This window comes from Marmota monax, unplaced genomic scaffold (assembly GCF_021218885.2).
Source record: "Marmota monax isolate L192 unplaced genomic scaffold, Marmota_monax_Labrador192_F-V1.1 WCK01_AAM20220418_F8-fsc00182, whole genome shotgun sequence".
Classification (NCBI taxonomy): domain Eukaryota; kingdom Metazoa; phylum Chordata; class Mammalia; order Rodentia; family Sciuridae; genus Marmota; species Marmota monax.
The window spans coordinates 95217-107243 of NW_026693043.1; the positions used below are offsets into that span (position 1 = coordinate 95217).

Below are 12027 nucleotides of genomic sequence, written 5' to 3' on the forward strand. Positions count from 1 at the left end.
ACAGCATAAATGCACTTTTTATTGGGAAGTTTAACATCCGGTGCAAGAAAATCCAAACAAGGGTAAAAACAGGGCTCCGAGGAACAGATGGCAGCCAGTTATTCCTTCCATATCTACTTTAAACACTCTGTAAAAACACCCGTTCCAATACCTAAAGGCAAAAAAATTTTATTTTGTTAAAATTTTTTTTCTTACACTGAGTGATTATATCATTTAATAACTTACCAAGTCCATAAAGCATCAACTGGAACATCCCAGAATGCAAATCTACAAAAATGTGCAGGCATTCCGAATTACCACAGGGCTCCAAGATGGGGACGACGAGAGCCGGAAGTGCAGTCTCAATGGAAGCTGAACAGGTAAGAATTTAAAATTATTTTTCTACCTGAATATTTTCCAAAATATATATATATCTCAGTGAGTAGAAACACGATTGAAAAATTAGAAAAAGATGATTCTGCTAAATTTGGAATGGAATTATTGTCAACTAGGATGAATGCAATTTGAAACAAGCTACCCTTTTCAAATATTACAGGGGGAAAAAAGCCAAGATTCCTTAAAAAGTGTTTAAAAATCTAGTGAAAAGTCAATCTCATCACTTAACTGAGTTCTGGATTTATTTTCATGCAGTGGTTATAATAAATAAACTTTTGTGGATTTTCTTCTTGATAATAGTTGAAAAATATCAAGAAGAAAATTAGTTATTTGGGAAACAGAATAAATCTCATCTATAGGCTTAAGATTTTCAATGTCATTCTTTATTTTATAAAGTGTTTTTCTGGCAATTAGGGGCCAGGTGTTTCCAGAAAGACTTGAAAACCATTAAACATTATTGATGGCATAGGGAAACATTCTTTTCAAGTCATTTGTGCACCTCATTTTCAAGTCACAGATGAAACAAGAATATAAGCAATTACTAAACACAAATCCCAGAGCTGACAAGATACTTGATCTAGAGGATTACAGTATTTCCACTAGCCCAATTCACTTTTCCCTTAATCCCACAAGTTGGTAAAATGAAATCCAGTAAAGAGCAAAGCGCACTAAAGAATTTCCTCTTCTGGTTACCAAGTTCCTCTAAAGCTACAGTACAGAAGGCAGGCAGGGAGCAAAGTGAGGGCACAGGCCTTTCCACTAGGCACGACTCCTCTGTGCCACTTTACAAACCAAGGACAACAGCATCTTCCCCTCCATGACACAGGTAGTTAGGAGGAAAAAAATAACAAGTCTGGGCAAGTGCCTTTAAAAAAATAAAGTGGGAACCAGGTGTGGAGGTCCATGTTTATATTCCCAGCTATGCGGGAGGCTGAGGCAAGAGGTTTGAAAGTTCTAGGACAGTCTGGGCAACTCAGCAAGATCCTGTCTCAAAATTTTAACATATTTTAAAAGAGCTGGGGATACAGCTCAATGCTTGCCTAGCATGTGTTTAAGGTCCTGGGTTCAATTCCCGATACGAAAAAAAAACAAAAAAAAACTGGGGTATAGCTGAGGCCCTGGATTGAATCCCCAGTACCAAAAAGCAGAGTGTGTTCAACAAATGAACATTATCTGTATTCCCTTATGAATTGAAGAAATGACCCAAACCCACTTATGAATTTGCAATACTTTGGGTAGAGTTAGCATTAGTACTAAGTATACAAATTATCAAATTAATAAAAGAATGTAGGAGCATTTAATGAAATGAAAATAAATTGCTTTCAAGTTCATCTAGTACATATTTGTATACAAATGCTTAAGATCCAGGTGCTGCAGAAGTTTCACCTGAGGGGGTGGGAGAACAAAAAGGCACACACAGGAATTTCTTTTATAAAATTTTTATAATTCAAATCAATGATGTTTTGCTACACTTAACTAAATCAAGTAATATAATAAGAAAGTACTTAAATTTGAAACAGGGTTGCTGATTTTTAAAACATCTCTTTACAGTTGCGATTACTGTGAAACTATTTCTAAAATGTAGCAATGGAATAAAGCTACTTCTGGGAATTGGGATAGCAATTATAGTTACAATCTATCAAATTTTAGTATTCTCAAAAACACAGAGCACTGGTAGAGAACACAGTCCAAAAGGGAGAAAATTCTTAGATACATGTCTATGAAAATTTTCTATTACCACCAATGTCCATATTTTTCTTTACAGAAAAATAAAAGGAAGTAACTAAGGCCAATCAGGAATGGCTGTTCTGAACTGAACACTTGCCCTGATTCAGGTGCTGGAGGGTAGACTACAACACAAAGGAACACAATTTGGCTCCCAGGAGTCAGGCAACTGCTGTGAACTGGGACATACCTGGAGTCACTTCTAGCACCTCACACTGTCTATTTTGATCTTCTCTCCAAAGTCCTGAGCTTCTTCTTCCCTAAGCCATTTCTGCCTCCACGAAACCACACATTGCCATCTGAGCTGTCTAAAATGTCTAGCTGTGTGTTCTCCCTCCGCCCCGCCCCCCATGCTCTAATCTTTATGCTACTCATTTGCTCAGGTTATTCCAGTTAGGAGCTGGAAAACATTCCAGCTGCACTAAGGGATTCCAAGAACAGACTACATTTCCCACCACAAAAGAGATCAAATAGGACCACGTGAAGAGTCTAAATTCATGAAAGTGAATTTTTAAAACAAATTATACCTGAAAATGGTGGATCGGCAGACCTTTTCCTCTAGCAGTTGTATTTGCAGAATGCCTTGATTAAAGCAGGACTTGGGACCAACCCTATATGCAAGCTCCTCCCTTGCCTCCAAAATCACTGTCCATGAAACACTTGTCCCTAACACTGAGATCACACACACCTAGGGCTTGAAACCCACTGCTGTAGCATGCTGCTACTAGAGTTAGCTAAGTCTCAACTAATATCCTCAAATCACAGATGGAGAATGGGGCCCAGATACGTAAATGACTTGTTCAAGGGCACATAGCTGAACTCAGATCTTTTGGCTATGCAAGTAGTGACATCTCTACAAATGCTACTAAAGAGAAATCTTCTGCACTTAGATGAACAGTACACAAAACCATTTCTATGTAGACATAAACTTGGCTTACTTTTCAGAATAATTTAAATATCCTGGCAATCACACTAATTTCATTTTATTGTTTGATACCGGGGATTGAACCCCAGGGACGCTTACCCACTAAGCCACACCTCCAGCCCTTTTTAAAAACATTTTGTTTAGAGACAGGGTCTCACTAAGTTGCTTACAGCCTCCTTAAGTTACTGAGACTGGCTTTGAACTTCCAATCCTCCTGCCTCAGTCTCCCAAACTGCTGGGATTAAAGGTGTGCACCACTACACCTGGCTTGATTTTACTTTTTTTTACTTACTAAGCTTTGTTTACAGATGATACCAAAGTAAATAAATCTATCAAAGGATCACAAACCTTATTTTATGGAATCCTAAAAAATAAAATTTTAGCATTTTACTATTTTAAAAACTTAGAAATTAAAAAAATGAAGATTGCAAAATGCTTAGTCTTAAGTCTTAATTTAAGAACAAAACGGAAGTTTCAACAAAGGTGAAAAAGTAATAGGCAAAAACAGTCTTCAACAAATGTTACTGAGATAATTGCATATGTTCATATAAAAGAATGCAGTTGGACCCCTACCTTATACCAGTCACAAAAATGAACTTAAAATGAATCATGGATCTAAATGTAAAAGCTAAATATGAGACGAATAAAAGAAAACCTAGGTGTGTATCTTTATAACTTCGGGTTGAAGAAATGCATTCTTAGGCTTGATGCAAATGCACAAGCAACAAAAAACAGATGAAATTAAACATCATCAATACTAAAAACTTGGTCAGGTGTGGTGAGGTGTGGTGGTGCTGACTACTCAGTCCTGGCTACTCAGGAAGCTGAGGTAAGGGGACCACAAGTTTAAGACCAACCTAGGCAACTTAGCGAGACACTGGTCAGCGGATGGGGGGGACCTGGAGATGTTGCTCAGCAGTAGAAGGCTTGCTTGGCATGCACATGGTCCTGGGTTCGATCCCCAGGATCACCCTCATGCCCCGAAAAAAATAAAATTCAGTACTACAAATAAATGATGCCATAAAATGAAGAAACAACCAGAGAAAAATGTGAGAAATTCTTGTAAATCATGATATATGAAAAGGGACCTATATCCAGAATATATAAAGAACTTTTACAACTCCATTAAAAAAGAAAAAAAAATTATAAAATTGGTAAAGTATCTGAAGAGACATTTCTCCAAAGAAGATATATGGAAACATGTTCAACAATCATTAGGGAAATGCAAGTCAAAACCACAATGAGATACCACTTCACAATCACTAGAAACAAAAAGACAACAAGTGTTGGTAAGGACGTGGAGAAGACAGAACTCACACACTATCATGGGATTGTAAAGTGGTGTTAAACATATCAAAAGGTTAAACAGAGTTACTACATGACCCAGCCATTACACTGCTAGGCATATATCCAAGAGAAATGAAAATGTATGTCCACACAAAAACTTGAAGCATCATTCACAATAGCCAAAAGGTGGAAATAACCACAATGTCCAGCCATGATGAATTAATAAAATATGGAATATCCATACAGTGTATTATTTGACAATAAAAAGGAAGTATTGAAACATGGATGAACCTTGAAAATATTATGTTAGAAACAACATGCAAAAGACCCCTGATTATATGATTCATTTATGTGAAATGTCTACATAGGCAACTCTGTGAAGACAGAAAGTAGGTTGGTAGTTGTCAGGAGGTGGGGGAAGGGTAAATGGGGAGGAACTGCCAATGGGTGCAGGGTTTCTTTTGGGGGTGATTCAAATGTTCTAAAATTAGACTGTTATGATGGCTGTACGACTCTTTGAGTACAGTGAAAACCATCAAATGAGGTAATCCGATGTGAGTTACATCTCGATAAAGCTGTTAAGAAAAAAGAACAAAGGGGATTCAGCACCCTTCCTAACCCCAATGAGTTTCAATTATACTTTCTGATCATAATTTTTAGCCATGTATTCAACATCTTTGCTTCAGAGATTGGTGGAGGGGGTTCCCACTGAAGCTAACCATTAAGATTATTAAGCACTGACAATTCTAATGTTGAACCCTGATAAGGCTAATGGACTCCCATCCATTCCTTGCAAAGTAAGATTTAATCAATACATTCAGCAGAGTTCTGGTACACCCTTTCTTTTTTTCTTAAGGTCCATACTTGCAATTCCATTAAGATGCCCTTCCCTTAATCTCTTTAAAAATGTAAGCTAATACTTTGGCTTGTCTTAGATCCTCCTTTTCACATCTATTATTCATTTTTCTTGAATGAACATATATCTTTTTATTGACACAAAATAACTGTACATATTTATAGGGTACAACGTGATGTTTTGCTACATGTAGACATCGTGTAATGATCAAATCAGGATAATGTATCCATCACCTTAGACATTTATTATTTCTCTGTGATAAGAACATTCAAAAAAACTTCTTTTCTATTTTGAATGTTGTAGCCAAGTCTAGTCATGCCGCTATGCAACAAAGCAGCAGAATCTATTTGAATGAATATTGTAATTTTTTCTGACTTGGCCTTTTCTTCAAAAGTGCCTTTATATACTTTTGTTCAAAGTGGCTTTAATCCAGGTTACTAATATACCTAAGAAGCTGTTTTTAAGTATAATGGATTGAGCTGGGCTTTGTGATGATGATAAAAGGCAGTATCTTTGCTACTAGCACTATTAAGACTTCCTACTTTCACCTACATCATCTTCTTAATTACCTTCCTACCTTCCTACTTCACCTTACATCATCTCACTTAATTAACTTTGCGAGTGGGACACAAGGTAATCATGGTTAAAACAATTGGGGTAGCATAGTAAACAAGCTCATTATGATGTGAACCTATATAGAATGAAGGGTTTTGCTTTCTAAACGATTGACTTGTCAATTTGGAAGATTTTTCACTCTGTTTTTAAATGCATTTCTTATTTTGAACCCTGTTACTATATTAACAATCCAAAAAAATTGTAAAGGGATGAAATTCTTCTTTACTCAGTTGTATTTTATAAATATAAATACTTGGAATGCTGCCTCATCAGTAAAAGAAATAAAATTCATGTTTAAAAGCTTCCATTTCAATAGTAAAAAAAAGTTTGAAACAGAGGCACTATGCAAACATTTCAAAAATGAGGCCAAGCAAAGAAAAGAATAAAATAAAAGAAAAATTAGAACAAGTTTGAAAATTTTACAAGTTAAAACATGGAAATGCCCAGCCTCCACACAAAACCAATGTACCATGAAAACAGTTGTGTTTAAAAAAGACCCTTCATGCAACAAATGTGGATGCTAACTTAAAGAAAAGCAAAGCAGAAATGTCAATTTAAAACACCTACAGTTTTCATTGGCATTGAAGCCTCTAAGAATGGCCTTCAGTTCCTGGAGCTTCTGATGAGCTCTTGCATGGACGCTGTCAATCAAGAGTTTTTCTATTGATAAGTGGTCAATCTGCATAAACAACAACAAAAGTGCATGTGCAATTGAAATATTTTTACTTTAAAAGCCTGAGAGTAGAATTCCGTGCTACAAAATATTTTAGAAGAATCACACTGACTGTTAACCAGTAAAAGTAAACTTAGATAAAATTAAAAATCAATTTATATCATATTAAGTTAAAAATTAACTTGTGTGATATTGGAAGCTTAAAAAAACTACAGTTGATATTTTGATGAGGAGATTAAAAAGTGTGTGTGTGTGTGTGTGTGTGTGTGTATCAGTTATTATAATAATCAAATGCCAGACCTTAAAAATAAAATAGTGGTCTGAACTATAAAATTTGCGATAGAATTGGGGGGTGGGTGGCTCAGTGGTAGAGCACATGCTTAGTAAACACGATGCCCTGAGTTTTATCCCCAGCAAACCCCCACCCAAAAGTGAAAGTCAATGTCAGTATCACATGTTAAGTAAAAACACAATGAATACAGAAGTGTAACACTCAAAACAAATGTCATAAAGGATTTTAGAAACAATTAACGATTTTAAAGAACTGGTTACATTGATTTAATCATGTTATAATCTAGTAATTATAATAATATAATTATGATTATTTAATTATTATGGATCAGATTATAATTAAGTCATACTGATTTAATCAAACCATATTAAAATATATTGAGATCCTTCACCTTCATAGCTCTTTCTACTAATTTGGAATCAGAAGCTGGCAAAGGGGGATCATGAAAAATCTGTAGAGGCTTGGAGACATCATTCTCATCAATTTTAATCGTAACTTTGTGAACAGAAGCTGTTCCTGTTTTCCTACCAAGAACCTGTTGACTGAAGAGAAAAAAGAAATATTAAAAAAAAAATTTCAACACAGCTTAACTTTTGGAATAATCAAAAAATAACTCTAAAACAGAAAAACCTGTCTTCTAAGCAGTATCTATTCACTTCTCCTTTAGAGAAAATGGGAATCAAGCAAAGTTCAAACACAGCTTGATATCTGATTTTCTCCCAAACAAAGTTTTTAAAAGGTATAATTAAAAACAGAAAACTGTGCTAAGCAAACATATTTAAAAAAAAAAAAAAAAAAAAAAAAAAACTCAACAACCTAACCTAATGGTCTTTTAGCAATTTGGTATGACTCTAGAGTAAACTAACCTTAAGATTTTAAAAAATAGTACATCTTAATATAAACAGATAAATGTTTATGGATCTGAAACATGCAATGTTCTAAGAAAGGCGTGGGGTTGGGGATATAGCTCAGTGGTAGAGTGCTTACCTAGCATGTATGACTATACAAATGCAAGTTACCATGGGCACATACTCATTATGAGTATATATTAAGTCAGACATATGAGAGAGAGAGAAAATAAAAAAGAGTATTTAATCAAAGCATAAATCTACCAGAACCAATTTTACTTACTTCCAAACAGACAGCGAGAGGCACTTTCCAGCATGATACCTTTCCACCTGCACAAGGTCTCCCCACCGCTCTCGGATTAACATTAGAGTCTGGGAATGTAACACTTCTAACTGAAGTGATAAGCAGAAAGAATCTGGTAGATCTTGTTAAGCAAATCTAATATATACATTACTCTAACAGTCAATAAAACGTAGATAAATTTCATTTAACAAAGCACCCATTACCAAAGAGCTGGGTATGAAGGAACTTTTGGGAATCATCTCTCTCCGATGACTCATATTAAAAAGTGGTAAAATTTGTGGCATTTTTAGAAAAAAGTTTTATATTTAATTCTGAACCAGCATAAACAAACCATAAGGTCCACGTTGACCCTTAATTCAAAGTTTAGGAAATATGGATTAACCAAGTGGTACTACTCATTCCCCAAACAGTACTATTTTTTAACATATCACTTTTGGGGGCCTGCCTATAAATTCAATAGTAAAATTTAAACACTGTTTCATTATAGATGGGGAAGTATGTTTCACAATGGCTGCTTTCCCAGTTTTGTTTCTACCCAAAGTGGGGGAGAGGCTAAGCTGCTTCAGTTCAGAAATAAAGATAAATGGACAATGTAGGAGGGAAAGGGAGACACAAAATCCTTATAATATGTCTCAAATTCCAGAAGGATACGTAGACAGTTGTACATGTCCTGAAGCGGTTTCTCATCAGCAAAGAGCCTAGACTGCACCAGCTGATGGATAAAGTTGATCTGCATACTATGAACCAAGGCTCGCCCATCTTCCGTTGGCAGGAGAAAAGAAGGCAGTTCATCAGAAAAGGGTACAGATCACGTCATGATGCCAACTAAGGAAGTGTATACTAACAATGAATTTTAAAAAGAAAAGAACTGAAATTAACCCTGGAAATTCGGGAACACTATACTCTGAGAAAGAACTGAAACTTCTATAGGCAGTAGGTAGTTCTGATTATGATAAAACTTGCTTCCAATTACAGGATAAATTGCTATACAGATTCATTATTCTGCAGGAATATTTCAACAATACACCAAACATTCAAATCAATACTTTAAATCAGTATTTGTAATTTACCTCCTGTTTCTTTATCCTCAACCAGAATTTCTAGCTTGAGAAGACGCCATGGAACATCAGGGTCATCTCCCATCACTGTCAAGGTAGCCTCAAATTCTCCTTCAACTCGAAACTTCACGCGGCCATTTGCTTTTAGAAGAAGAGAAAGAAGTGTACTTTGCTCCCCAACAAGCAGCCTCCTGCTAAGCTTCAGTCTTGTAAAGAAATTTTAGCTAGACTGAGAATTCTTTCTTAAGTCTTCAAACCATTCATTGGTTCTCTCATGAACAGAAGCCAGCACCCAAGTCATTAAGAAACTAAAGGCAGCTCTTTTAACAAACAGTATTTTCTTGAGACTCAAATCAGGGACCCTTCTCCTTCAACTCCACAAGATCTCGTCCAACATGGACGTTGTATTTTTAGGTACTAAAGAGACTGATGACTGACAAGGCATAGACTCAAAAAACACCAAAACTGTGTGTCAAAACTTCATAGTATTTCTTTGAATAAAACTATTTAAGAAAATATTCTTTAAAAAATGAATTTCAGCCTGGTGCATACCCTCCTAGAATTCCAGCTACCTGGAAGGCTGAGGAGGAAAAAAAAAATCACTTAAGTCCATGAGTTCAAGACCAGTCTGAGCAACACAGTAAAACACCATCTCAAAAAAAAAGAAAGAAAGAAAGTCTTAGGTACATACCAACTGTAAGATTTGCTAGCTGAGGAGGAAGATCCGTGGTTACAAGCCGATGTCTAAGAATCTGATTAAGCTGATGAAGTGTGGCTTGTTTCTCGATTTTGGTAATTGGGTCTGGAGGAATGATTTTATCCTTTAAAAAAAAAAAAGTTAAGTGACTTTTAACTAATCATTGTATACCTTTCCTCTGAGCTACACCCCCAGCACAAGGCATAATTTTTACCTGTGCCTGTCTTTACACAATGTTTTCTTAACTTGACCCAAGAGATACTCAACACTCATTTCTGCAGTTCACATCTAAAAATAGTGAACATTACTACCCTGCATTAGGGTGCCAAAAATTCCTTGATCGCCTAGCTTAGACCACTGTATGACATGGTCTTCTTCATGCTCCATTTATGAAATCAACTTAATATCAAGGGATGACTTACCCTACTTATTTTTCTAATTAATTTATTTTGAGTGCTAGGTACCAAACCCAGGGCCTTGTGCATTAGCCCCTATACTTCTCAAAAGTATAAAATATAGTAACACCAACTTGGTAAACTAGCACAGTAAATTTTAAAACACTTCCAAATGGCAATCAGCATGCAGTATTCTCACAGACTGAAATCAATGTTAAGTGATGTTGGCACATCTGCCCACTCCCACCCAAAAAAAGGATTCACCCATTTTGATAATTTCAGCCCCAATTTATTTCACAAAAAGTACAATTTTACTTGTAGAGAAAAAGGACCATATGAAGTACTTGTTTTGAAAATATGTTTTTTTTGCTAGACTACTTAATCCGAAACCAAATACTTTTCTGAGCACAAAGGTCAAAGCACTTACCCTAATGCAGGTTAAAAGCTTGAACTTTTCTGAGCACAAGGTCAAAGCACTTACCCTAATGCAGGTTGGCAGCCGTGGATAAGAGCCAGTAGTCAGGACATCGATGGCATATGGGATGGCAAAACTAGGCAGGCGGGCATGGACCAGAGCATCTCTAGCTAACGAGGCCAGGCGATCAGCAGTATCCACAAACAAGATGGCTTGCTGATCTAAGAAGCTTGAGATCATCTTTAATGCAAAAGGAAATGCATTCAGCTGCTTCAAAACTATCTGTTTCTTATATTAAACATCATTCACTCATTCCGAAGTAAACGTCAAAAGAAATTAACATAGGTTTTCCATATGTATTCAAAAACGTTCCCAATAACTTGAAGAAAACATATTTAATACATGTGTTTTTTACATTAAAACAATTTTGTCACTTTAAATAAAATTTTTTGCAATATATTTCTCCATCCTTAACATGACACACAGAAAATATAAAAAGTTGGGAAAAAGAAAAGAGAATAAAATGCTTCTACTCTTAGTAGATGCTAGAGTTGGTTGGTAGAGAAGTACTGAAAAGCATGGCCTCCTAGACTTAGACTGACTTGGTCTCAATTTTAACTCCACAACTTATTAGCCTTGTAACCTTGGGCAAGTTACTTAACCTCAGTTACAGGCCTCAGTTTTTTCAAATGTAAAATGGACACGATGATTCCTAACTTCATAAAAGTTGTTTTGAAGATTAAGAGTGAATGCAAAAAAAAAAAAAAAAGAAGAGTTAATGTATATTAAAACCTTTAGAACAGTGCCTAGAACACAGAAAACAATAAATGTTGCTCATTATAAGATCCAGGCCAACTTCCTGCCCAACACAAAAATCCTTTCCAACACTTCTCTCCTCAATGCATTTCCTAAGGATGCCTAACCTAGCAGAGCTCATCACAGAGCTGAGAACTACCTCCTTGAAAATTTTATCTTCTAGTTCTATCTAGAACAATACTTAAAATTTCCTCTCATGTTGGCCGTCAGTGGTCAAGTGAAAACATGGCACTCAGAAGACATCATGCACACACAATGTCCTATATTTTCTTCATATTTCCACAGTTAATTTATTGTCTAATTTTCACAGCTTTAGGAAACAGAACCAGATAATCACTGAGATAAAAAAAAATTGAAGCTTAGGGAAAGATGAAGGCACTTGCCCACAGAAAACAGCCAATAATCAAAACAACAAGTTATTTCTCTTAGACTCCTGTATGCAGCATTGCACAGTACAAACGTTACCTCCTATAACTAGCACAGTGGATTTCTATCAATGCCACCACGTCACTGCTAACACACCCTTGTCATCTAAACTGGGTTTCACTGATATTTAGGCCATTCTAAGAGTCCCCTCAATGAAGTCACTGTGAAAAGGCTCATCAAAGTCAAGATCAAAGACTACCAAAATCCTCTCTCTGGGAAGATTTTCATCAACCCTATTGGGATGTCAATTTATCCAAACCCACCTTAAACATGGGTAATGAAACACTTGCTGAATTCAAAATACACTAGCTTCAGCTACA

General features: G+C 35.9%; 1 protein-coding gene across 2 annotated transcripts in view; it reads right to left on the minus strand.

Annotated features, from left to right (window-relative positions):
• The window catches only part of Med14 (mediator complex subunit 14), a 71646-nt gene that overhangs the window by 45487 nt on the left and 14132 nt on the right, over positions 1 to 12027 (minus strand). For both annotated transcript variants that reach the window (XM_046453849.2, XM_046453848.2), the window contains exons 4-11: positions 10532 to 10705; positions 9650 to 9779; positions 8971 to 9099; positions 8552 to 8659; positions 7880 to 8012; positions 7140 to 7290; positions 6351 to 6462; positions 226 to 351 (exon numbers count right to left, since the gene is read on the minus strand). In XM_046453849.2, the coding sequence (XP_046309805.1) occupies positions 226 to 351; positions 6351 to 6462; positions 7140 to 7290; positions 7880 to 8012; positions 8552 to 8659; positions 8971 to 9099; positions 9650 to 9779; positions 10532 to 10705 (1063 nt within the window). The remainder of the gene's footprint in view (positions 1 to 225; positions 352 to 6350; positions 6463 to 7139; positions 7291 to 7879; positions 8013 to 8551; positions 8660 to 8970; positions 9100 to 9649; positions 9780 to 10531; positions 10706 to 12027) is intronic.